Source organism: Pseudochaenichthys georgianus, chromosome 9 (genome assembly GCF_902827115.2).
Source record: "Pseudochaenichthys georgianus chromosome 9, fPseGeo1.2, whole genome shotgun sequence".
NCBI lineage: Eukaryota > Metazoa > Chordata > Actinopteri > Perciformes > Channichthyidae > Pseudochaenichthys > Pseudochaenichthys georgianus.
This window is the reverse complement of record NC_047511.1, coordinates 32,986,792-33,012,650: the sequence shown is the minus strand read 5'-3', so window position 1 is coordinate 33,012,650 and position 25,859 is coordinate 32,986,792. Positions and strand designations below refer to the sequence as shown.

The 25,859-nt window shown below is 40.5% G+C and overlaps 1 protein-coding gene across 5 annotated transcripts in view; it reads right to left on the bottom strand.

Moving 5' to 3' along the window:
* adgrd1 (adhesion G protein-coupled receptor D1) overlaps nt 1-25,859 on the bottom strand; it is a 47,480-nt gene that overhangs the window by 3,098 nt on the left and 18,523 nt on the right. For 4 of the 5 annotated variants that reach the window (XM_034091758.1, XM_034091759.2, XM_034091760.2 and 1 more), the window contains 5 exons: nt 5,038-5,111; nt 3,854-3,977; nt 2,150-2,253; nt 1,734-1,845; nt 1,204-1,357 (listed from right to left, as the gene is read on the bottom strand). In XM_034091758.1, coding sequence (XP_033947649.1) covers nt 1,204-1,357; nt 1,734-1,845; nt 2,150-2,253; nt 3,854-3,977; nt 5,038-5,111 — 568 coding nt within the window. The remainder of the gene's footprint in view (nt 1-1,203; nt 1,358-1,733; nt 1,846-2,149; nt 2,254-3,853; nt 3,978-5,037; nt 5,112-25,859) is intronic. The other variant, XM_071204393.1, reaches the window with a different exon arrangement.

Below are 25,859 nucleotides of genomic sequence, written 5' to 3'. Positions count from 1 at the left end.
CACTGCCATAAGCATAATCTGAATACTTTTTTTTTTCCGGCAATCAGAACAGTGGGATCTGCATTGCTAATTTCCCTGACAAGTATTCTTTTCTTTTTTTTATGTGTTAGCTCAAAGGTTTCCAGCATGCTCTACAGGGAAGCTGTTATTTTGTAGAGGAAATGAAAGATATAGCAGTCAACAGCCTTTATCACGGCTGATAGCAACAGCAATTAATTATAAAACAAGTGTTTACTTTTCATGTATAACAGATATACTTCTCACTGTCAGACAAGTCTCCAGCATATCATTTGCAGTTGGCCACACAAAATGAAAAATCACTCTGGCTTGAAGAAAGGAAGTAATAAAAAAGGGATCGTTTTTCTACTAATGGGTTCAGCATGTGAAGGAGAGACTTCGCATTCCCGAGCATCCAAAGACAGAATACGTATGTCCCGGATTTATTTTATCTGTCCATCAAACTTCGGTTCCCTCAGATCAGAAGAGGCAATTGTTATGCTGGAATGTAACTCAAAGCAGATTTATTCATCAGGCTCATAGTTACTCACACAAACTATATTTGACCAGAAAGGTCACCTAAAAAGGGTCAAATCATATCTAAAGTTCAGTAAGGGTCTGGCATGAAGTACAGGAAGGACATCATATACTCTAGAATAGATGATATGTAATTTTCCTAAACACATAAATGGGAAAATACCGACAAGAAAGGAGACACGTTCACACTGTAAGCTTAAGTGCTCAATTCGGATTTACTGCGCAGATCCAGTTTTTCCTTGTTCTGCTGTTCACATTATTTCTTAAATGAGGCCAATATCATATTCCACTGTGAACTGGTCACAGTCCTGAACTGACCCTCATGTGTAAAGGAACATTAATATACAGTTCCATTCATGAGTTGATGTGTAGTGGAAGAAAGCTAATTTGTAAGCAGATCTTAAAAGGACAAGGTAATGTCTTTTTATGGAGCAATATCCGATACTTCTCAAGGGAAGGTATGTGTGGGATACCAAGTCATAGCCAGAAGAGGACCATGTTTTTATTCACAGAGTGACTTCTGCCAGCCCAGAAATGACATTAAATTCACTTCAGAATGAGGCTACATTGCAAAAATCAGATATAATATCTAATAGACTGAGAGGTGCATTTGTTTCATGTGGGTTTTCCATCTAAGTGTAGTTATTAAAGAGTGCTGAGCAGACCTACCCCAGCCGATGCCATAGTAGTAAAAGTGTTTGCTGCCCTCAGAGCCGAACACCTTGACCACCATGCTGTAGAGGTGGAGGCCCTCCACCAACATCCAGGCGAAGGCGCTCAGAAAGAAGAAGTGAAGCAGGACAGCCATGACTTTACAGGGCAGCTGGGACAAACACAAACAAACAGGGTATTTACTATCTATACATTCTCCTTTAAAATGTGTATTCATGCATTCATTCATATTTATAGGCATTGTTCTGCTTGATCTCTTTATCTTACTTTCTGTTGCACAAGTAGATGATATTAGTTTTATCTTTCAGAAGTCTAAAATGTAAGTGGTTGTTTAAAACAACTAAATGTTTGGTTGTAGACTGTAGTTCACTTGATAAATCAATTAAGTGATAACAAACTCTCATTATTCAATTTAATAATTTGAATATTGTAACAATAAATAACAAGGTACTCATCCCATCATCCCTATAAAATAATAATCTTCATCTTCATAATCATCATCTTCATAATCTGAACTGTGGACGTACCGTGCCCGGTTCAAAGCGGGCGCTGATGAGCAGTAAGATCTCAGCCACCAGAATGGCGAAGGACAGGTTCGCGTGGATGTGGTAGCGTTGGTTACGGATGGTACTCACTGACCTACAGAGGCAACACAACATCACAAACTGCTGTAATGCTTGCAGAAATTAGCATCAGAAATATTTTATTACTCCCACAGTGGGGAAATGTATAGTGTTACAGAAAAAAGTGGCATAGCAGGTAAAGAAAAGCATGCAAAAATAAAGAACAAGCTAACTTTTAAATATAGAGAATAAAAACACATATTAGTTATACTAGAATAAAAATAAAGACAAATCAAGAACAAAACTGAACATACAAAATACAACAGGTTCATCTTTGGAAAGAGATTTACAATTGAGGTAGATAAAATGATGATACTCACGACAGAACTGCAAAAGTGACCAGAGTGATGGCGAGACAGATGATGGATATTGAGCAGCCAACATAACCGATGGTTGATAGTGCCACCCTGTGGCCAGTGGTGAGCTGTGTGCAGAGACACATTACATCAACAATGGACAGGACAACTACAAACATTATTATTTTGTCTACAGTGCAAGGTGGGTGGGTACATTATGCTCCACATAGAAAATGCGAAGCTAGTTCAGACTGTATCATAAGCCAGTAAATTCAAAGGGGCTCCGCTGTGGAGTTTAAAATAATGAACACAATACTTAGTCCCAAATTAGTATTTCTTAGGCAGTCCACTTTCCAAGACTGGGCATAATGTTGTAAAGCTTATAAAAACAATTTAAATCCTCCTGTGTAAAGGATAAAACACAGATGTTGGAATCAAAACCATACGAGATGAAAGACATTCATATTAGGTGCATGGAGTGACTGTAAATGTGAAGTCAAATGCTTTTTGGTAACGACTTAGAGATGTCCAAAAAGGGCATTGTTCAAGAAGATAAAGAGTGACTGATTGTGGTTCTTTGTTTGCACGTATCTATGACGTATGGCCAAGAGCACTGATGTTGTTTTGGACTTCAGGTTATTTTAAAGGTTTGGGTTTTATTCTCCATTAACTGTCTTCACGTGTGCCTTGTCATTACGAGAGCAGAGGAGTCTCAGCCTTCCAGAAAAGGGATATGTGGGATGTTCCCTCGCAGCTGAGGAGCGAGGCAGCCCATTAATTAGAGACTGGTTGAGGGAAAGTATAGCATCAAATAGGCTTCAGCTCCTTAAATACAGCAATGGCCCACTTGGCTTAAAAGTCCTCTTTCTATTTAAAGCAGCCATTGTAGATGTTGACCACACTCTCATAGCTCATATTCTTGGTGAGCAAAGACTGTGGTGACTTTGTACACAGGTGTGGAATTACAATTTGCTCTACATGCATATAATGCAAAAGTAAAAATCCTGAGCAGGACAGTGGCCAGAGAAAAAAGTGAGTGTTATTTATCCCACATGTTTTATAAAGGACAGCTTAGTCTTTTAAGAGAGTGTGGTCACTGACCTGTGCAGCGACCCAAAAGAACAACACTTAATCATGGTTGTCCGTAGCACTTCTGTATAAAACCACCAGAGAAACCGACATTTTGACTGTCTGCTTATATTTGACCTACAGGAAGAACGATAAACTGTCCAAAGGCAGAAGTGTGGGGGGGGGGGGGGGGGGGCTTCTGGTTGGTGGTTTACTGTGTGGTAAACCATGTCCAATTATGCTCCTACAACTGTGCTTATTTTGTGACAAAGACACAGAAGGAAGGACACACTTATAGAGATAAACCTTCCTCTAAATAGTAGTAGAAGGGTTACTGTTTTCCTAAAACCATTAAATTAGTATAATCTCAATGGGACCTTTTTCAAAGCAGACATTTTTGACCAGTTATAACTACAAAACATATCAATTACTCCATTCTACATTTGATCATATCAGAGAACTGTTACCCGTTACACATCCAACATAAATGGAGTTAAACAGGCATTTATATGCAGCGTTTCTGGGTTGTTTACTCTCCTTTTAGCTCTGATTTAGTCTCCACCAACTACAGTCAGTGTTTATCAGAGCATTTTTACTGAGAGCAGCTGCCTGATGAAAAAAATACAGAGGCAGATTTAAATAGAAGATAACACGTCATACCTTTAAGGGCACCACTTGCATCAGTATAGCAAAATTGGTAAGGTGGTTGCACAAACACACAGAATACGTCAAGTTTCCATCTGAGCGTACACAACCCTCGTTGGACCATACGCCCTCATTTGAACTGAAAAAGACGACAGAAGGAATTATTTATAGAGACTATACACTCAGATATATAAACATCTGACGTTCTCTGTTTTTTCTGTATATATATATATATATACAGAAAAAACAGAGAACGTTTTTATCGGAACAATGCTGGCAAAGATCACTCAATATGATGTATTGTGGGAGCAGAGGTCGCGTTAACCGAATATTTTCGTCTATGACGGATTTTTTTTAACAATGATGGACAAATCTGAAAGCAGTCCGTCATTTTGACAGATTAAAACAAACTCGGAACAGCGCCAACATTTCCCCGCAGCGAGGCTCCGGTGTTATGCCGTGTTATGCATGCCCTCCAAAAAGGAAATTATACTGTTTCCAAACCTAACTGTGCCGTACAAATCATTGAAGTGTCTGTGAGTTTTGGCTTTACGCTGTGCACGCTCCCGCGAGGTGCAGCAGCCACGCATAACACGGCGCATGTGAACTGTCTCTCTTCCCCCCTCCGTTGACAGTTCACGAGCATGCTACCCCCCCCCCCCCCCCTCGTCAGATTTGTGTAAAGGCCGACGGGTAATTCTGGATTTTGACGGAAGTTTTACGATCCTGTTCGTCAAAATGACGGGCAGCGAAAAAGTCTAGCGCAACCTCTGTGTGGGAGGCACTCAGGGATTTCTTTTTTGCTGTATTAAGCAGGGCAATCTGACAGGGAAAGACAATAATTCACATTTCTCTTGGGCTTCAGAGCAAAGGGGAGTAAGGTGAGGAAGCTTTTGAGTCCAACTAAAACACACTCCCTTTTAAAATGATTTATGCTTTCAAAATGGTGTTTTGGCTCCATTTATTAGACTGCTATATATATTTATTTTTTTACCAAACTTGAACACATATTACTCTGGCTGTTTTTGATTGGAGTAAAGGGAAATACACCTTTTCCAAATCATTGGTCATTTCTTATGATTTAAAGCCTTTTAGACTTGCGTAAAGAATATGCAAGGAGTTGACAATCGAGATAAAAATATATCTGGCTATCCGACTGAATAATTGAGACATACTGCTAATCACAAACACAGACCCACCTGTAGTCCAAAAAGGCACAGTACAGGAACACTTTATTGCTCTGATTTAGGACTTGCTCTTGCTGTTCCTTGCTCTGAAAAAAAAAAAAGTTGAATCAAATGGAGATTGTTAATTGCAAGATAAAAGTATTTGAGACAGAAAAACATTTGCTTTTGGATTGTACTGGCTCATGAAATTACACACAAAGCTCAAAGCAACCTCTTTGGAAAATGTGCTTTGATCAAAAAGATGACGTGGAAAATGTTGACAGAAATTAGCAGCGTTCTTTCCATCCTACTCTTGGCTTTTTTTCCATCCAAATGCTTAACTCAAGAAGCATCAGATCTATACATCGAGGCTAAAAAATACTGTGTTATTTGCCTTTGTATCTAAAGAGTTGTAAAACACTTAGTAAATTAAGCTTCTGATACAAAATTCAAAAAAATTGTTAGGGTTTTAAGGCCAATTAAAGAAAGCTTTAACTAAAGTGGTCTGAGATCATGCAAAAATAAAAATTAAAGACACAGATCAGCAAAGGAAATTACTCATAGCGAAAATCCTTTCTGTCTTCAAGAATCTTATTTGATTATAACTCACTTCTTCCATGTCGTTCCCTAATAGGAGATTTGGAGTCCCCAGAGACAGTGAGCTAATGGTTACAGTGCAAGTATGCAGTAATTGGGGCTTGGCCCTGATTTCAGGTCAAACCACTACCCTCCTCAATCTGTCCTCTGAAGAAAACAACACTCATTTGGCTGGTTGGGTGAGAGACTGCACACCTCTTCTCATTCCCCAAGCCTTGACTCTCAGACTGAATGAGTGTGTGATTAGATGGACTGTGTCTGCACTATTTCCTTCTGGAAAAAGTGAGCGAAGGAGTGAAACTGACACTCAGGCTGTCTGTTTCCATGCCAATAGGCTCCGTGATTCATATTACAAAGCATAGCAGAAATACGTTGACTTCATTGTGTAACCAAATCTTTGCACTCATTCTGTCTGTTTTGCACATGCAGCTCTTTTGTCATCATGTATTGTGACCTTCGAGATTCAGCCATTGTAATGGATGGATACGTATTCATGTGTGGGCCCAGCAGGCAACTCGTGGCTCCAAGAACCATGATAGCGCCGTAAATGCACCCCGTCATCACAAGCTGGCGACCAGCTTTGAGAAGCTGCAAGCAACCCTTTGGCTGAATTGACTGCTCCCCTGTGAGCTTTAATAAGACACATTGCTTGTTGGATGTAAAAAAAAGCAGATGGTAGAGAGAAAAGATGTAGTTGGCACACTGTAAGACAAGCTTTACATGCTCTCTACACTCGCTGAACCTTTAAAGTTCCTGTGCAATTAGAAAAGACTAATTATCCAAATTAAACTCGAAGTGCAAACCCTGGTTCATGGAAACAATTAATCATTCACAAGCTAAAATATACATCAACTAGTAGACCATCACACACATAAGGAGAGCTGTTTGGCCATGCTTCCTCTATAGCAGAGGTGCCCAGTACGTCGACCGCGGTCGCAATGCTGGTAGATCGTGAGTCATTCATACAAAAAAAAATCCAGCTCCGTTAAAATAGACAAAACAGGTTTTGATCCCTCCTCCCTTGGCCTCCCTGCCACTTAATTCAGGAGTTTACTTGATTGACAGAAAAAGCGACCTATCGCTTTCCAGTCTGTTAACCCAGAATGCAAAGCGATACAAAATCAGTCAGGTGCCGGGAAAACTCAAATTAAGTTAAAGAGACAAACAACAAAATGAGTGCGGGACCGAGCAAGAAGCTAAAGACATACCACTTCCACCCAGAATGGGAGGAAGAATATGTTGTTGTGATGTCACATTCAAAGGTTATTTGCCTTATGTGTAAAGCAAGCGTCGCTCTGCCAAAGAAAGGTAACGTGGAGAGGCATTATCGGAGTGTTCACAAGGCATATAACAGCGACTTCCCTCCGAGTAGCGAGTTGAGAAAGAGAAAGGTCATGTATTATTGCTACAAAAACATTATCTCACAGTCTTAGTGTCGCCAACTCGTTTGCAAAAAGACAAACAAATGCGTCTATGGTCGGTGTATTTTCGACCTTTCCAATCTAGACGAGATCTCTCTCTCCCCCGTCTGTGTGCGAGGGGGCGGGGCAGTTTACACACACGCAGCTGCTACATGCAGCAACACACGGAGGAGATGGCGGAGAGAAGCGCTCCAAAGTGTGGTTAAATGTTACCCGTCTTGAGGTGGACAATGCTCATTGCCAAGAGTGTTTAGCATGTAAGGGTGGTAACACGAGCAATTTGTCTAAACATTTAGCAAAAGTGCACCCACATTCAGACGGAGGAATCATATGGACACCGGCTGTCTTTCTAGTAGCTCTGCAGCCCCATCCACGAGTAACGTTTCCACGTCAGGTGTTATGTATGCTAGCAGCAACACACGGAGTTAACTCAATTTTACAAACATGGGTTAATGATTAGAGGTAACTGAGTTATTTATTTTGTTAAAGTTTCAGCTATTCTGTTTACAGTTCTGTCATCACATTATTTAATACAATTTGTTAAAACATTGTTGTTCGTTTTGATGTGAAATATTATGTATTTAATTTAAATAAAAAGCAATGTTAATTTTGTTCACAATTCGTTAATTTAATAATATATGTATTTTTGAATCAAGTATTCATCTTTATTGTCTTCATTGTTAGTTTCCACATGCCTAAAACAACCTCAAGCTAAATCTAAAAGTTGATGGCCAAATAAGAGCGTTTGAGAAATTGTGCAAGGCATATAATAGTCCGAATAGTCGATTAATCATTTCATTAATCGATAGATTAATCGATTATCAAATGAGTCGTTTGTCGCAGGCGCAGCCCTATTGTAGTTATCCCATGTATAAATAAAACGTGTTATTCAGCAACCCTTGCAATTTGGGATTTTATTTTTGGTTGGTAGACCTCGGTGAGCTGGTCATTTCAAAAGTAGCTCACCAGCCAAAAAAGTGTGGGCACCCCTGCTCTATAGCAACTGTCTGTTTGTGGTGGATCCAGCGTGTTTTCCAGCTGATATCTGAGGAGAGGTGCAGGACCTGAGAGTCACTGGTGAGTGTTTAAATGCACTCGGAGATCTGCCCGAGCTCTGTGTGCGCACGCTGCTGTTCCCTCGGTGCCCTGAGACCTCATCCACCAGCCAAGACTCAAGCTGGCGCTTCAGCTCTTTATTAACCACAGAAGCCGCCAAACACTGCCTTGGAAATCACTTTGAGCCTCGTAAGGAAAAAGAAGGAAAGACGAGGGTGAAACCTAGAGACAGCAGAGTGATACAGAGTGACAGGCTGACAGAGGAGAGGCTCAGAGATAAAAGGGCTGATAAATCAGAGATAGTCAAGGTGTTTCTTGTGCTTCAACGTCACTATGGCCCATTCAGTGCAGCTGTCAACCACAGCTTCATCTACAGTGGTGATTTAAAAGGGGCCCTATGCCTTTTGGGGTTTTCCTTTTCCTATGGTGTTATATATACAGGTATTTATATATATATTTGTGTGCATGTAAATGGTCTGCAGAGGCTAAGATCTCAGAGTTTCTCTCCCACACACTCCCCCCTACCTGAAACCCATTGGACTCCTTTGTTTACTTATGTAACATAGTGACATCACACTATACATTTGCACTGCTATTGGCTCGCACTCCAACACAAAAGTGATAGACTAAGGGGCGGGACATCACATATACATATATAATACCTTTAATCTATAGAATTACCATTAACAATTTTTGTTTATGAACTCTAGAGGAGTAGCAGAACATGGAAATACTCAAATAAAAGAAAAACACTTAAAGTAAATATACTTAGTAACTTTACACCACTAAGCATAAGCACATATAACTATGTATCCTGTAAATATAATGTATAATGTCCTTTATTGTTTTATGTTTCATGTGGAACCTATATGCTGCAGGTCTCCCTTGAAAAAGAGATCTATGATCTCAATGGGACCAATCTGGTTAAATAAAGGTTTGAAATGAAATGAAACAAGAGCTACTGGCTGACGTTTATATCCCCTCTAACCCATTCCGTTTTATGACTGAGTTGGTTGAATGATGAGGGATACAAATAAACACTCTTAAGCATCACAAAAGCATTTCAATCGCAGACGACACGCAGAAACCAGTAATTTGTATAAATGCGAGATTCTCCGTCCTCTGTGGTGTCTTTCAAGCCTCCCATGACTGGCAGAGCTGGAAGCCGCTGCCTCATGTGGTTGGGCCAACTTCAGCAGAGAGCGACAGCTTAAGTCCCTGCAAATCCCAAGACGTCGGGCAACTCCGGTCTAATTTAAATCTTAGCCTTTTGACAGCTGGTTCTCAAGTAAGGCGCAAATAAAGAGAAGATGGAGAAAGCTAAACACACCTCATCATGTTGTTTCAGCAGTCAATTCAACACAGATGGGCTAGAGCTGGTTATACCAAACAAGTGCACATATGAACACACACACAAACACACATACAATAACCAACCCAGTCTCACAAAAAAACGTGTAATAATAACTACGTTTGTCCACAACTTGGGACGTAGTATTTCTACAAAAACGCCTCTGAAATTGTAAGATCTCACCATTCATTCCAATGGCTGTCGTCTATGTCACGTGATCTTCAAATTTCTCCCTGCAGAAAAAAAAAACATGGCCGAACTTTGTTTTATTCTCGGTAGAAAATGCCTATTTTAAGGTTAGTTTGGCCATTAAAATGCGTTTTGATGTCATTTGATGCGAGAAATATGAGTTGTTATTTCAGATTATGTGTGCAGTGGATGTACATAATCTTTAGTTTGCTAGTTATTACGAAGATTACTTCAGGAAATTGTGTCTATACAACGTTTTCATTTTTAAGGTGGTTGCTAGGGACGCTGCTATCGATATTATTTCTGTTGTGTTGTGTAACTGTTTAATGGTGTTATCTGTATTGCTACTCCCTTCCCCGTAAATTTATAGTGTTGGTCCACAGCGCAAACATATTAGTTTAACAAAATCCGCATCTAAAATTGTGGCATAGATACGTTATTTTCCCCTGTGCAATTCTCCATTTACTCAACAATAACACATAATTATCCTTGTGTTTATTTATTTGTTTGATTAATAAACACAAGTTGGAGTCAGGACTCAGGACCAAGGGTCGGAGCAGCTCATTTGCTTTAGAGAATATTACACCCGGAAGTAAGTATTCTCTCCGCTTCGCTTGACAAACCCCGTGATAGTCCTCAAGCTCTGTGATTGGATGTTTGAGTGTACGCCGAGGGTTACGCCGAGCGTCGAACAGCACTTTGAAATGGGATGGAACCACGACAGACTGTCCAAAACTGGATTTGAACGGGTCCACCCCGTCCCCCCCTCCCCCACCCTGTCCCCAGAACAACAAGTCCTCCAACTCATACGACCAAATGGGTCGATTGTTTAAGCCCTTATTACGACCAGATATGTCGTTTGTTCAAGCGCTTAATACGACCTATAATTACGTTTTAAAATTGTCGGCCTCTAGTGCTCCCGTTCAATGCAAACGTTACAGAGGGTTGTTTATTCACAAATAACCCTCTCTGTAAAATCCTAAATTGTAGGATAGTTTGGCCATTAAAACGCTTTATGATTAGATTTCTAGCGAGAAGTATATATTGTACTTTTAGAATCCACGCCCAGTCGATATGTAGGATCTATAGTTTGATAGATATTACGAAGATGATTTGAGGTTTCATCAGGACAACGTGTATATGCGGCAAGCTTCCATGTAAAGTTACGGGTTGAAAACAGTATTTCCGGTCTCGCCGTTTTCATAATAAAACCAATTATCAAATGATTTAACATTTGATATCTGCACTACTCATCCACTAAAAAACATCAGTTTATCCTAGTTAATTATACGACATTAATTGGTTTAAATTCTGTACAATGCTTTTGTGTTTTTCCCATAGGTTTTTCTCTTTCGATTCTGAGAGACACATTTCTGTTTTCAGAGGTTTTGATAGGCTAAAATCACGTCGCAATGCACGTCGGGATATGGTGTTTATGTGATATGAAATCGGAAAACATTAAAAAAATAATAATAATACTTTATTCCGAGTGTTCTTGCTTTTCTCTTTGAAAGTCGTCACATAACGGCATTGCAATACACGGTTCGGCTGCATTAAATATTACATATCTGCCCTAGATATGTATTTATAGAGCCCTGATCAGAAGACCTTTTGACAAACTGGAAGAGATGCCGCCAAAGCTGAATACGTGACGTGGACCATAAATATATCAACAATTAAACAACATCTTCCATTTCTTTTCACACAATACGTCTCCTTGCAGTATCAACACTAATTCGGCTGACTTTTATATTTGATCCAATTAGTAGATAGTCTGTATTTACACCATAACGGTGCACAGCTGATAGAAAGGGACTTTTTTGTAGTTTTTAAAGATATTACTGATTTTCTGAACTACCTTTCCAACTCCTCATGCAGTTGACTGTTACAGGTCTATACAAGTTCATGGTACAATGCATAAACTTCACATCGAGAGACTGAAACTGTATTTTCCTTTAACGTTCTGTTTTAATTTCACAATAAAGTTTATAGTCATATTATGTACGATATTATTATGTTTTATTAACTAGACCACTGGTCTGAACCGCACCTCCTAGTGGTTAAAGCACGTTATTGAATTTAGTTGTAGAATAAGTTATATTTGATGAAAACATTTAAATATTAAGAGTAGCCTACATACAAAATAGGGGTCAATGATAGAAATATAGAATGGAAAATATCAAGAAGATACTGTAGTGATCTCTACAATAAAACAGTTTAGTGCAGGACGTCCAAAGATATTAACAGGAGGATGTGCAAAACAGACAAACTGATAAGGCTGAATTTTACTCAGGTGTAACTAAAGTCTGATTTAAGGGTTGTTTATATTTCACATCATTAATCAGAATCTGCAAAGTAACAAAAATAAATGTAGTAGAGTACAAATACCAGGTTAACCTCTGAATTGTAGTGGAGTAGAACAAAGTAGTACATGCTGCTGTAACAAAAACATTTCCCAACTTGGGATCAATAAAGTATCTTAACTTAAGATGATCGATGGCTACTGCCATATTTGCTAAATGTGCATCTGAACCTTGACAAGTGCATGTTTCAGGCTTATCAATTAACAACAGGAGGGGTCACAGACATAAGACCAGCTGTTAAATAAAGCTCTTCTGACCTTAGCTGTCATGTGGTATTAATGCTGCCCATTATGGACACAAGCAATTTTCACCCATGTATTAATTATATGTTTTAAATTTGATAACACCAATGTGTTTCGTATCCCCTAAACCTCCAGGGATGTACAGTTTAATACTGGCAACTTCTAATTGTGGGAAATACGAAAACGTCTTTTAAAACTACATTTCCCAGTAGAGACGTGCCATAGAACATGTTGCGAAACACACAATAGCCAGCAAGTGTAATTCTGGGGGGGAGGGCCGGGCTGGACCCGTCCAAGTCCAGTTTTGGATAGTCTGGCGTGGTTCCATTCCATTTCAAAGAGCTGTTTGACAGCGTAACCTTGTCGCACTGCCACTCCAATATCCAATCACAGAGCTTGAGGGCTAATCACGGGGTTTGTAAAGCAAGGCGGATGTTGTAGTCCCAACCGATAGCTGGGGATTCTGGGTAGTGTAGTGTCTTCGGAAACTCTGTATTGTCTAAACTCCGAAAAAACAATTTGTTTCTCCGAATCGAAGGTTAAAAACACAAAAGCATTGTACACAATTTAAACCAATCAATATTGTGTAATTAACAAGGATAAACTGATGTTTTTTAGTGGATGAGTAATGGAGATATCACTGTGTAATCATTTGACAGTGTGGGGAATACTTCCGGTTTTATTATGAAAACTTCGAGACCGGAAATACTGTTTTCACCCACGCTAACTTTACATGGAAGTTGCCCCATATACAGTACACGTTCTCCTGGCGAGACCTCAAATCGTCTTCGTATATCTATCAAACTGTAGATCCTACACATCCACTGGACGTAGATTATAAAAGTACAATATACACTTCTCGCTAGAAATCTAATAAAAAAGCATTTTAATGGCCAAACTATTCCACAATTTAGGATTTTCCAGAGAGGGTTATTTGTGAATAAACGACCCTCCGGAGCGTTTGCAATCGACAGGAGCATGTTGTTTCTTACACGACCACTAGAGGTGCTACACTTTAAAACGTGACTGTGGGTCGTATTTAGCTGCTGAACAATCGACCTATATGGTCGTTTTTTGTAGGAGGACAGGCTGCCCCAGAACTACACATGCTGGCTATTGTGTTTCGCAACATGTTCTCTATGGCACGTCTCTACTGGGAATTGTAGTTTTAAAAGACGTTTTTCGTATTTCCCATAATAAGAAGTTGCCAGTATTAAACTGTGTACATCCCTGGAGGTTTAGGGGATAGGAAACACTCAAATTTAAAACATATAGTTAATAAATGGGTGAAAATTGCTTGTGCTCATAATGGGCATCATTAATATATACCCGCCACATGACAGCTACGGTCAGAAGAGCTTTATTTAACAGCTGGTCTTATGTCTGTGACCCCTCCTGTTGTTCATTGATAAGCCTGAAACATGCACTTGTCAAGGTTCAGAGGCACATTTTGCAAATATGGCAGTAGCCATCGATCATCTTAAGATAAGATATACTTTATTGATCCCAAGTTGGAAACATTTGCGTTACATCAGCATGTGTAACAGTTGTAAATATGCAGTGGTGTTTATTTGTAAATCATTTAGTATAATCACACAAATTCTGTGTTTTATATTTAATAATTCTGTGTTCTTTATTTATTGAATGTTCAATACCTGACAAGGCCGGAGATGAAATATCTATATACATCTTATAAGAGTATAATACATTATGTATAATATCAGTTAAAATAAGTGCTTCAACATAGTTAACATTGCTGGAGGTATGCACAAATATTGATAGATGTCTTGTAATGCACTGTTGAGGAACCTGCGACCCAAGTTGTTCATTCATTGCATAACTACACCGTTTGTGTATATATGTCAATAAAACTTAGAAAATCTTGAAAGGGATGTGCAAAATAGTCATTATATACAGTTTTTAATTAACTATTAGTAGAGAATAACGAGTAATGAACATACTTTATAGGGATTCTATTAATATCTAATAATAAAAATAATGAAATTCAATAACATGCTTTAACCACTAGGTGTCCCTTTATATCAGCTGTGCACCTTTATGGTGTAAATACAGCCTATCTACCAATTTGATCAAATATAAAAGTCAGTCGAATTAGTGTTGATACTACAAGGAGACGTATTGTTTGAAAAGAAATGTAAGATGTTGTTTAATTGCTGATATATTTATGATCCACGTCACATTTTCAGTTTTGGCGGCAGTTCCTCATGTTTGTCTAGAAGTCTTCTCATCAGGGCTCTATAAATAGAGAACTACAGCAGATATGTAATATTTAATGCAGCCGAACCGTGTATTACAATGTCGTTATGTGATGACTTTCAAAGAGAAAAGCAAGCACACTCGGAATAAAGTATTTATTTATTTTTTAAATGTTTTCGGTCTGTTTCCGGTGTTTATGATGATGTGATGTGAGATGTGAGAGTCGAGACTGGGTTGGAGAATTGAACAGGGGAAAATAACGTATCTATGCCACAATTTTAGATGCAGATTTTGTTAAACTAATACGTTTGCGCTGTGGACCAACACTATACATTGACGGGGAAGATAACACCATTAAACAGTTACACAACATAACAGAAATAATATCGATAGCAGCGTCCCTAGCAACCACCTTGGTAACAATGAAAACGTTGTATGGACACAATTTCCTGAAGTAATCTTCGTAATAACTAGCAAACTAAAGATCATGTACATCCACTGCACACATAATCTGAAATAACAACTCATATTTCTCGCATCAAATGACATCAAAACGCATTTTAATGGCCAAACTAACCTTAAAATAGGCATTTTCCACCGAGAATAAAACGAAGATCGGCCATGTTTATTTTTTCTGCAGGGAGAAATTTGAAGATCACGTGACATAGACGCCAGTCATTGGAATGAATGGTGAAAAAAAAACGTAGGGATCTTACAATTTCAGAGGCGTTTTTGTAGAAATACTACGTCCCAAGTTGTGGACCAACATAGTTATTACATGTTTTTTTGTGAGACTGGGTTGCAATAACAGACTGATTAACTTGCAGCTTTATATTCACCGCCAGCATTAGCATTTCTTTTACAAACACATAAAATACAAGCTATACTGAAACCAGTTCAGCTTTTTCCAGAACTTGATATCAGCTCTAGAACATGAGCTTCAACTAGTTAAATACAATAAAGAGCTAGTGAGTGGACCTTGAATAAATATGAAATAGCACTTGTAAAAAGTCCTGCATACACCCACTCATTCTTTGAATGAGTACAAGAATATGTAGCCACAAGAGCAAAAGAGCAAAGAAGTCTAAATACAGGCTTTGGTTGTGCTAAATTTAAAGAGCAGGGAGGAAACATGGCACAACAGTGTGAGTGAATAAGAAAGTGATATTCGCCTTTTCCTATAACAGTTTTAGAGCTTACCACACTTTACACAATGACAAAACATTATTTCAAGACTACCCCTCATCTTCTACCCTCATAAGCCGCGTTCACACTGCGGTACTTTTCCCACAAAGGTTCATGCGAACTTAGTTCATGATCGCGTTCACACCAAAAAGAGCCGGTACTAAACGTAGTTCATGCGAACCTTTTTACCCCCTTGAAAGTCCCTGCTAGCTTAGCATTAGCCCAGCGCAGAAACGCAGATAGACTAACTTATGGCAACACAAAATAAAACATGGGAGCGGTGGGGATGAGGAGGTGTCAGCGTTCTGGCGATTTACTCGGAAGGCTTCAGTAGAAGCTGCTGGGACTCCCAGCAGCTTCTACTGAAGCCAGTTCCCCAACTCCGGGGACTTCCGGCCGGGGACTTTGGGCGGCAGTATACGCCGTGAAGTGATTTGCGGCCTGCCAGTAAACCCAAAGCAGAAGAAGCAGAAGTGACGTCAGCGGCTTCATTTGCCTAATCCACCCCCAGGGACTTTTTCTGGTGTGAACGCGATCTGTACTTAGTTCATGCGAACTAAAGAGTTCGCATGAACTAAGTTCGCATGAACCTTTGTGGGAAAAGTACCGCAGTGTGAACGCGGCTATAGAGGTGAACTAAACATGAAAGTTATAATGTGAGTCAAGAGAAAGGCTGGCTTAAATGTAGCAAGGTTTTGGCAATGGCTAAATTATCTGCATAACAACAGAGTAACTAACTACATGCATCGACTACTCTTAAATATAGTAAGGGAAGGAATCACTTTATTGCATGGCAGTTACTTTGGCATTAGGGCAGGGATATCTAGATACTTTCCAAGGTTTGACATCATGAATTGTGCTACTTTTAAAGCAAGCAATGATGTTTTCAAATCTGTAATCAAAAAGCTCCTCAAAAACGCAATCGAAGCAGTTCCTGCCGTTGCTACGTAGTTCAAAAAGAACACTTTCATCAGGGATCCCTCCGCTACGCGTTGGGATCCCTGATGAGCCTGTCGGGTGCTCTTTTCCCCATAATGACCGCCTCGCTGCACATTATCCCTTACTTGTCTGGGAAAGCCACACCAAGGTATGGTGTAACATTACTCAGTCCAGTGGGCTCAAAAAGACCAACCACAGCTCAAAACTTTAACCATTGAACCACCTTAAGCTCGAAGTATAAAAGCATCAAACTGACACCACCTGTGGCTGTGATAGAATACAGATCTCAGTGTTGTTATCACAGGGCTTTTCATCAGAGGTGAGCCCTAAACTGATCCACATACAGCATGTGGAGGAACAATCTGAGGCCATGCTGCAAAACACAACCGACCTTGGATGAGATCATGCCTTCAGGGGGAATGTAATAAGACGTGCAGCTGTGGTCTCAGCTCCGTCTCTGAGCTAGACACAGAAAACAACGAGACGTGTTGATAAGTATGAAGGGTGTGAGTAGAACCGGGGACAATTACTGTAAGAAAAAATAACAGAAACAACAGAGATGTTTTTGATAAGGTGAGCAGTTGACATCACAGAAATACTGTACTGCGTGTAAAAATTCCTCAAAACAACACATTTAAAAGTTAACCCACAACTAAAGACATTCTCCATGCATGATTTAATGTGTTCCCAAAGGCTTTCACGTGAGGCCACTGTAATATTTCTCTGGTTTCTGGCCTGTTTCTATTTAGGAACAAGTTTGAATGTGTAGGTTGAGGGCTGCATTAGGAGCCCTTGCAAACAGGGGAAATATATGAGATTAAATACTGTGAAACTAACTTGTTACAAAACTGAGTGTGAGAATTTGTAGAAAGCATGTTTAGTCGTTGACATTTGTGGAAATGAAATGTATCCATTAATAACATTAACTGTGAGGTTACACGAAGAAATGCGTAAGCATCTGATACTCTACTCAAATCTCTCATTTGAGAAGCAGAAACCAATGAATTCATGGCATTTCTGCTTAAAAAATGCAGAAACGATTAATAATTTAAATAATGTTACTAATCATACAATTGATTCTGATTTATATCTAAAGGATGAATTAGGATAACCCAAATGAAAACAATTATTTATGTTCATTTAACATTATTTAAAGTGCTTAGACTTTTAAAGATGTGCAGATACCTTGCGAAAGTAGTTATATTTTGTATTTGTGTAATCTTGCTATTGATATAATTTACAAAAATGTAATATCTTTTCCACACATCGACAAACTTCAATTTGTCATGCTTTGGGACATGTTTACAAAGAGTTATTAAAGAACCACAGGCTTCGAAATCTTTCCTAACTGTATCTGAGGCTATAGAAATAAAAAAGTAAAGTAAGGATAGAATCTGGACCTTTTTCCATTTTCTTCTCAAGCTCTGCCTGTAGTGGGTCGCGAGGTTTGAGTGGTGATAGAAAGGGAGGGCTGTATGCGAGGGGCCATAAAGAGAGACTCTAAATCTTTTGGCAAGAGAGGAATAGCAATAGCCAGACCTCCATCTGTGATTGATCAGCATGTTGGCTCACACAGCCTGTGTTTGTGTGTTGGTATATGTATGGGTGTGGGTGGTTGGCAGAGAGAGAGAGGGGGAGACGAAGGAGATATTTTGCCCACAAGATTTAAGCTAGGCGTGTACTAGGAGTTAAAAAAGACTGGAAATAAAGAGCGCTTATTATTGTGGCAGAAAGGACTAATATCAGAATTAACAACAAGGATATCAAGGCAAGGCAAGGCAAGGCAAGTTTATTTATATAGCACTTTTCGACGCAGGGTAATTCAAAGTGCTTTACAAAAAAGAAATGAAAGACATTAAGCATTAAAAAAGAAAAGCTAATAAAATAAACATTAAGGAAAAATACATGGATAAAAGTTACAGTGCAGTCTAAAATATGAATAGTTCAATTAAACATTACAAGTGTAATACGTTACCTTTGCGTGTTTATTATCAAAGTTTCTGAACTATTGATCTACTAGCTACAACAGGTCTAGATGTCTTTTTAAACACAAGCCACCAAGTTTCCTGTTCGGACCCTGACCCCTACTCACTTCCCTCCAAACTCTCTTTGATGTTCTGATGGAAGACTCTCTGAGCCCTTTGTGAATATTTAAACTGACAGAGAAATGCTGAAGTCACTAAAGTAAAGTTGATGTCTTCCTTAATCACGTTTTTGATTTTGAATGTGAGTAGAAAATGAAGATGTCGTATGAGCAGAATAATAATAGCTTTCTGGCAGAGAGTTGGATGAGAGTATGAAAACCGTTTGTCTGTTTAAAGCAGTGGTTCTCAAACTTTTTCTGTCAGGCCCCCCCTTTGGAGAAAAAAAAAAGTCGGGCCCCCCCCAACACAAATAGTCAGGCTCAGTGGCGGCGCCAGAGATTTATTTTGGGGGTGCTGTGGGGTAGCTTGACGTTTCATAGAGGGTGCTCAAACATTTAGGGTTTCCCATTAATGTAACGGTCGCTACAGTGGAATTTTCTACTACTGCAACACTCCCCACGCATATACACAATGTACCCGCGACTGTTACAATGAAGGCTCAATACCAGCTCACAGCATATAGGTGTAAGCAGGGGTAAAGTGCTATTTTTATAAGTGGGGAGTGGACCTAACATAGGGGGGTCCAGGGGCAAGCTCCCCCGGGAAGATTTATTTCTAAATATTGAAGTTAAAAGCATCAATCTGGTGCACTTTGAGAGCAAAATGAAGAGATCTATGGATACCTCTCTCAACACCCAGATGAAACAGACCTGGAAACAGATTTACTTTTTCTTTATGGATATTTTACAAATCACCCTTTTAAACTTTATTCTTTTTTTACTGTCATATAGTATTTCATACCTGTTTTTCATTTATTTTCTTATAACTATAATGATCATATAAACGTGTGCCTCGGAAATAATTGTTTACATCAAAACGTTTGAGACCCACTGATATAACTTAGACTAAAGTTAACTATCTAAGTCTAGACAAACATGAGGAACTGAAAATGTGACGTGGATCATAAATATATCAGCCATTAAACAACATCTTACATTTCTTTTCACACAATACGTCTCCTTGCAGTATCAATACTAATTCGGCTCACTTTTATATTTGATCCAATTGGTAGATAGGCTGTATTTACACCATAAAAGTGCACAGCTGATATAAAGGGACACCTGGTGGTTAAAGCATGTTATTGAATTTAATTATTTTTATTATTAGATATTAATACGATCCCTATAAAGTATATCCATTACTCGTTATTCTCTACTAATAGTTAATTAAAGACTGTATATAATGACTATTTTGCACATCCCTTTCAAGATTTCAAGATTTTCTAAGGTTTATTGACATATCATATAGGCCTACACAACTGTGGTGTAGTTCTGCACTGAATGAAAAACTTGGGTTGCAGGTTCCTCAATAGTGCATTACAAGACATCTATCAATATTTGTGCATACCTCCAGCAATGTTAACTATGTTGAAGCACTTATTATACTCTTATAAGATGTATGTAGATATTTCATCTCCGGCCTTGTCAGGTATTGAACAATCAATAAAGAACACAGAATTGTTGAATATAAAACACAGAATTTGTGTGATTATACTAAATGATTTTCAAATAAACACAACTGCATATTTAACTGTTACACATGCTGATGTAACGCAAATGTTCCAACTTGGGATCAATAAAGTATATCTTATCTTAAGCTGATCGATGGCTACTGCCATATTTGCAAAATGTGCCTCTGAACCTTGACAAGTGCATGTTTCAGGCTTATCAATTAATGTAATGTAATGTTATCACAGGGGTCACAAACATAAGACCAGCTGTTAAATAAAGCTCTTCTGACCTTAGCTGGCATGTGGGTATATATATTAATACTGCCCATAATGGGCACAAGCAATTTTCACCCATTTATTAATTATATGTTTTAAATGTGAGTGTTTCCTGTCCCCTAAACCTCCAGGGATGTACACAGTTTAATACTGGCAACTTCTTATTATGGGAAATACGAAAACGTCTTTTAAAACTACAACTCCCAGTAGAGACGTGCCATAGAGAACATGTTGCGAAACAGAATAGCCAGCATGTGTAGTTCTGGGGACGGGGTGGGGGAGGGGGGACGCTGTGGACCCGTTCAAATCCAGTTTTGGACAGTCTGCCGTGGTTCCATCCCATTTGAAGTGCTGTTCGAGAATCGGCTTAACCTCGGAGCACACTCTCCAATCATAGAGCTTGAGGACTATCACGGGGTTTGTCAAACAGAGCACATGGTGTAGTCTAAACGATAGCTGGGGATTCTGGGTAGTGTAGTGTCTTCTGCCATCCTTTACTCAGAACAAATATTTGTTTCTCCGAATCGAAGGGGAAAAACACAAACGCATTGCACACAATTTAAGCCAATCAATGTTGTGTAATTAACAAGGATAATCTGGTGTTTTTTAGTCGATGAGTAGTGCAGATATCACTGTAAAATCAATCGACAGTAAGAGGAATACTTACATCCGGGTGTACAATTCTCCATTATCCAATGGGAATGGACGCTCACATTACCTTTAAGGGCAGCCGACACAAACGAATGCCGTGCTTCCATGAGCGTCAAATCCCGACGCAGATGGGAATACATTGCAATCAGTTGAAAGCTATTTGCGTCCCTTTATGACGCTGAAGGAGCCTAGGAGCGTCACAATTGGACGCCACGGACACTGACCAAACGTCGCTATTGGACGCTTAGGGAGTGAGAGTGTGTTGCTCAATCTGACAGGAGAGGACTCTCCTCCACTTTGTTGTTGAAAACATTCCTTATATCTGTTAGCGTAGCTCGCTAGCACCAGAAGCTAACAACAATGATCTCCGGTACCGGTGCGCTCTCTCTCTCGCTCACGCGAGTTCGAATCAATAATTTTTCAAATTATTATTATTATTTTTTTTACTTTTTTTTTTAATGACAATTTTTCCTCCTGGTCCCCCCTGTCATGCCTCTGCGCCCCCCACTTTGAGAACCACTGGTTTAAAGCGACCGCTAGCATCCAGTTAGCTTAGCACAAAAGACTCAGGGGAAAACAGCTAGCCAAGAAATTGTCCGGCAAATTGTACATTTATGTAAAGGTGTTAATAAGTGAGCTTTAGAGGTGTTGTAGGGGCGATTTTGTTAAGTTTGCTTTGGACAGAGCCCTGCTATTTGTTTTCCCGTTTCTAGAATAAGAATCATAAATCCTCTATTTGTCCCACAGAGGGGAAATGTACAGTGTTACAGCAGCAAAGGGACAGTGCAGAAGAAAGGCAACAATAAAGTCAGTAAGCTAACACATTATATAAAGAGGCAAGAGCATATGTAATAAAATCAAATAAGTACAAATAAGTAGACAACCATGGTACAAAATACAAATATGACTCATTAATTGCATCTATTGCATGTCTGTCCGTCCTGGGAGAGGGATCCCTCCTCTGATGTTCTCCCTGAGGTTTCTCCCATTTCCCCCTTTAAACTGTGGGGTTTCTTTGGAAGTTTTTCCTTGTACGCTGTCAGGGTCCAAGGACAGAGGGTGTCATATTGTCATACTGATATTCTGTATAAACTGTGAAGACCACTGAGACAAATGTAACATTTGTGATATTGGGCTATATAAATAAACATTGATTGATTGATAAAGTAGTAACAGTGTGTGTGTGTGTGTGTGTGTGTGTGTGTGTGTGTGTGTGTGTGTGTGTGTGTGTGTGTGTGTGTGTGTGTGTGTGTGTGTGTGTGTGTGTGTGTGTGTGTGTGTGTGTGTGTGTGTGTGTGTGTGTGTGTGTGTGTGTGTGTTCTACTAGGGATGTACATTCTGAACGAAAGGACCTATCCCATCTTTAAACTAAGCTATGATAACAACCTGCTTAGCCTTATATTCAACATAGAGAAGTGGTTAATGACAAGCAGTTCTACATTATATCAGAAATAAAATGAATATAAACTGATGATGTGTCAGGGTGCGTGGAAAAGGTAGGACCCAAAAGCAGTATTAACAAAAAGTGAGCTTTAATTTACAAAAAAAAGCCGATGACAAAAGAAAACGAGACAAAGTTAGCATTACCAAAAAACAGGGGAGCACGCGTAAATAATCCAGGACCAAAACTTCAAGGACAAACATGGAGCGTGACATGAAGGGAAAGACAAACAATGAACCAACACTGAACACAGGAAGAGACAAGACTAAATACAGGGAGGGGTAATCACAAGACGAGAAACAGCCGGGCAGGGGAGGAGAAACACAAGGGCCACAGGTGAACACAATCAGACAACTAGACACACCAGGGAAACTAACGACAGGAGGAAACACTGAGGTTACCTACTGTAACCCAGCTTCTATGAGTAAATGGCGCAGCCCTCTAAGGCTATCGCAATTGGGTTATCCCCGCGCAGCACTGAAACACTTGTAGTCCACGCCCACCCGCTAGGTGGGCCCCACCCTCGGGCCTCCTTCCGGTATAAATAGGAAGGGGCCCCGGCAATCTGCTCCCATACAATATAACTTTTCTTCAGCTATTCGTAGAGCCAGTGGGGCCCAGCGCTTAGAGGGCTGCGCCATTTACTCATAGAAGCTGGGTTACAGTAGATAACCTCAGTTCTATTTCGTATATGGCTTCGCCCTCTAAGGCTATCGCTATTGGGTTAAGGGCGAAGCATGATGTAGTCTGCGCCCCACTGGGTCCGCCCGGCACAAGAAGCACATACACACCTGCTCAATAACACCCCCTGCCTGAATTTTTTGAAAGCTGGATCCCTGATGTCACTCACTCTGACCAGACACTCCGTACAAAGTGTGTCAGAGGAAAAAGGAACATCCCTCCTATAAGATAACGGGAGTGTTTCTTGTATCCCATGGAACTGCTGGGGGGAGAGGCTTCTCTGTGATGTGCCGTAATGGTCGTCATGGTGACGAGCCACGCCATCGCCACCGCTGCCCGAGAGGCAAAAGGGCTGCGAGGGAGTTTCCACACGCCGCATTTCACTCCGTGTCTCATCATGAGGCGCGTACACGCCCAGAGGATGAGAGGTGTGTGTATGCTGTCCACACGAGGCGTTATAACGGTGCTCGTGGATTTATTATGACCGTGTGGAGGCATATCTGGGACAGAGGAGTGCCGCGAGCTCTGCAGTTTATAAACCAATAGGTTAAAAACAGCAGGCTTCTGCAGCGAATGAACCACCCCTGGAGTGTCCCCCTGTTGGAAGAGACCCAGGGGGATCACCACGTGACCAGCTGACGCCAATGCCGAGCAGCTGCGTCACGGAGAGGGCTGTGTGGGTCAGAGTCCTGCACGGGTCTGATTTTCAAGACCCGCTCCCGCCCCACACCCGCGACGTGCAATACCGAACCCGCCCCGCTACCCGCACATATTGCCAATTAGTTCCGCAACCCGACCCGACCAGACCCGGCGGCAGACATACGTCTCTGGGCGGGCATTTGATGTACCAGGGCGGGCCCACTCCGAAACATACATTTCCCGGGAAAACTGAATTGTGAAAGAGCTGCAGGGGGGTCTGGGGAGATTCTCCCCCAGGAGATTTTTTGAAATACTAACATAAAATACACATTCTGGTCTTCTCTTGAGAAGAAAAATAAATAAATCTATTACTACACAACATATTTAAAAAAATGAATGCCATTTCAGTTTTTTGTTACTTTGTTCTGAAAGCTGAACCTGCTGCTCCTCACAGAGAGAAGAGGGAAGAGGCTGTGAATTACTTTACATTGTGGATAAGGGTGGATAGCCCCCATTGTTCTGTGTCAAAATTAAAGACAGCCCACACATCAATCATCAAACCGTGGGGTCTTATTTAATTACGTGTTGATTTCTATCAACACGTAATGTTGTATCGATGTATATAGAGATGTCCGACAGCAAAAATATTCTCCGTCGGGACTTCCTGCAACAACACCACGTCGTTATAATGATTCTGATTGGCCAGAAGACATTATCAAAGATGTTCTAATGAGAAGATGATCACTACGTGACAAAAGTTTTCAAACCGTTTCTAGTCTTCGGTATTTCCAGACAAGTGACTGCTGAAATCAATCTTACGAACTGCTGTCTGTGCAATTTACTCCGAGCCAGTTGGCGGACTTTATTTAGCTTACTTTAAAGCCATGTATTGGTATGGCTGGAGCCTACCCAAGTATACTCTGGCGCCTACCCAAGTATACCCTGGCGCCGCCACTGAACATAATAATAAAACAATTAAAATGTTGTATTCAGCCCTGATTAAAACAGCGGGCCCAAATCCTGGCTGGTCGGGCCCAAATCCTGGATGGGCGGGCCCGGCCCCATGACGCCGGGTCTGGACCCGACCCGTCGGCACAAGATCCGCGACCCGACCTGAACCCCCATATATATGAGCAGTGAAAACGTGCAATTATTAACACACGCAGTTGCATATTTGTCTCAAAAAGCGTGGGATGTTGGTTATTTTCTCCATCTAGGATGACACCAAAAGCCTCCAGACGTTGGATTTCGCTCTTGAGGAAGTGTTATTGAAAATGCTGTATTCTCCGCTAGAGAGCTTCACCTCAGCCATTTCGAATGTGGCGCGCTCAGCAGCAGATTGATGCGCTGCAGAGGTTATGATTATGCACGGTCCCGCGGGGGAGAGGTCTGAGGATTTAAACATTAAACTAAATTATCATTATTTCAATATATTTATTATGCAACACCCGCGACCCGACCCGCATCATCTTTGTTTACCCAGAACCAAACCCGGAAAAAAGCGTTTGAAAAAATACCACCCGCGAATCACCTTTTTTGCGGGTCACCCGTCGGGTACCCGCGGGTACCCGACCCGATGCAGGACTCTGGTGTGGGTTGTGACATGCCGGAGGAGAGCTGTCAGTTTCTTCACTCGCTGCCGCGAGAGCCGCGCTCTGCCGGCTGAGTTTAATTCCACTCCAGATAAACATTTGTCTGAGAGGGAAGAGGACAGCTCTTCTTCCAATTTATTATGAAACCCAGGCTTTGACAGATGCGATACGAGATGTACCATCTGTAAAGCGACTTCCTCCCTGGAGCGAGCCAGCAAATAGCAGGTCGTCCAGAGGAAACCACACTCTCATCCCTCCTCTGTGTATGGCTCCAGCCTTCTCTACACAAAAATGGGAGGAGCCAGGAAATATCCGAACGGCAGACGATTGTCTGGTCTGATATTCCCTGAAATGAGAAAACGCAGGAATTTCCTGTGTTTCGGGATGATGGGTACGTGGAAGTATGCATCCTTCAGGTGGA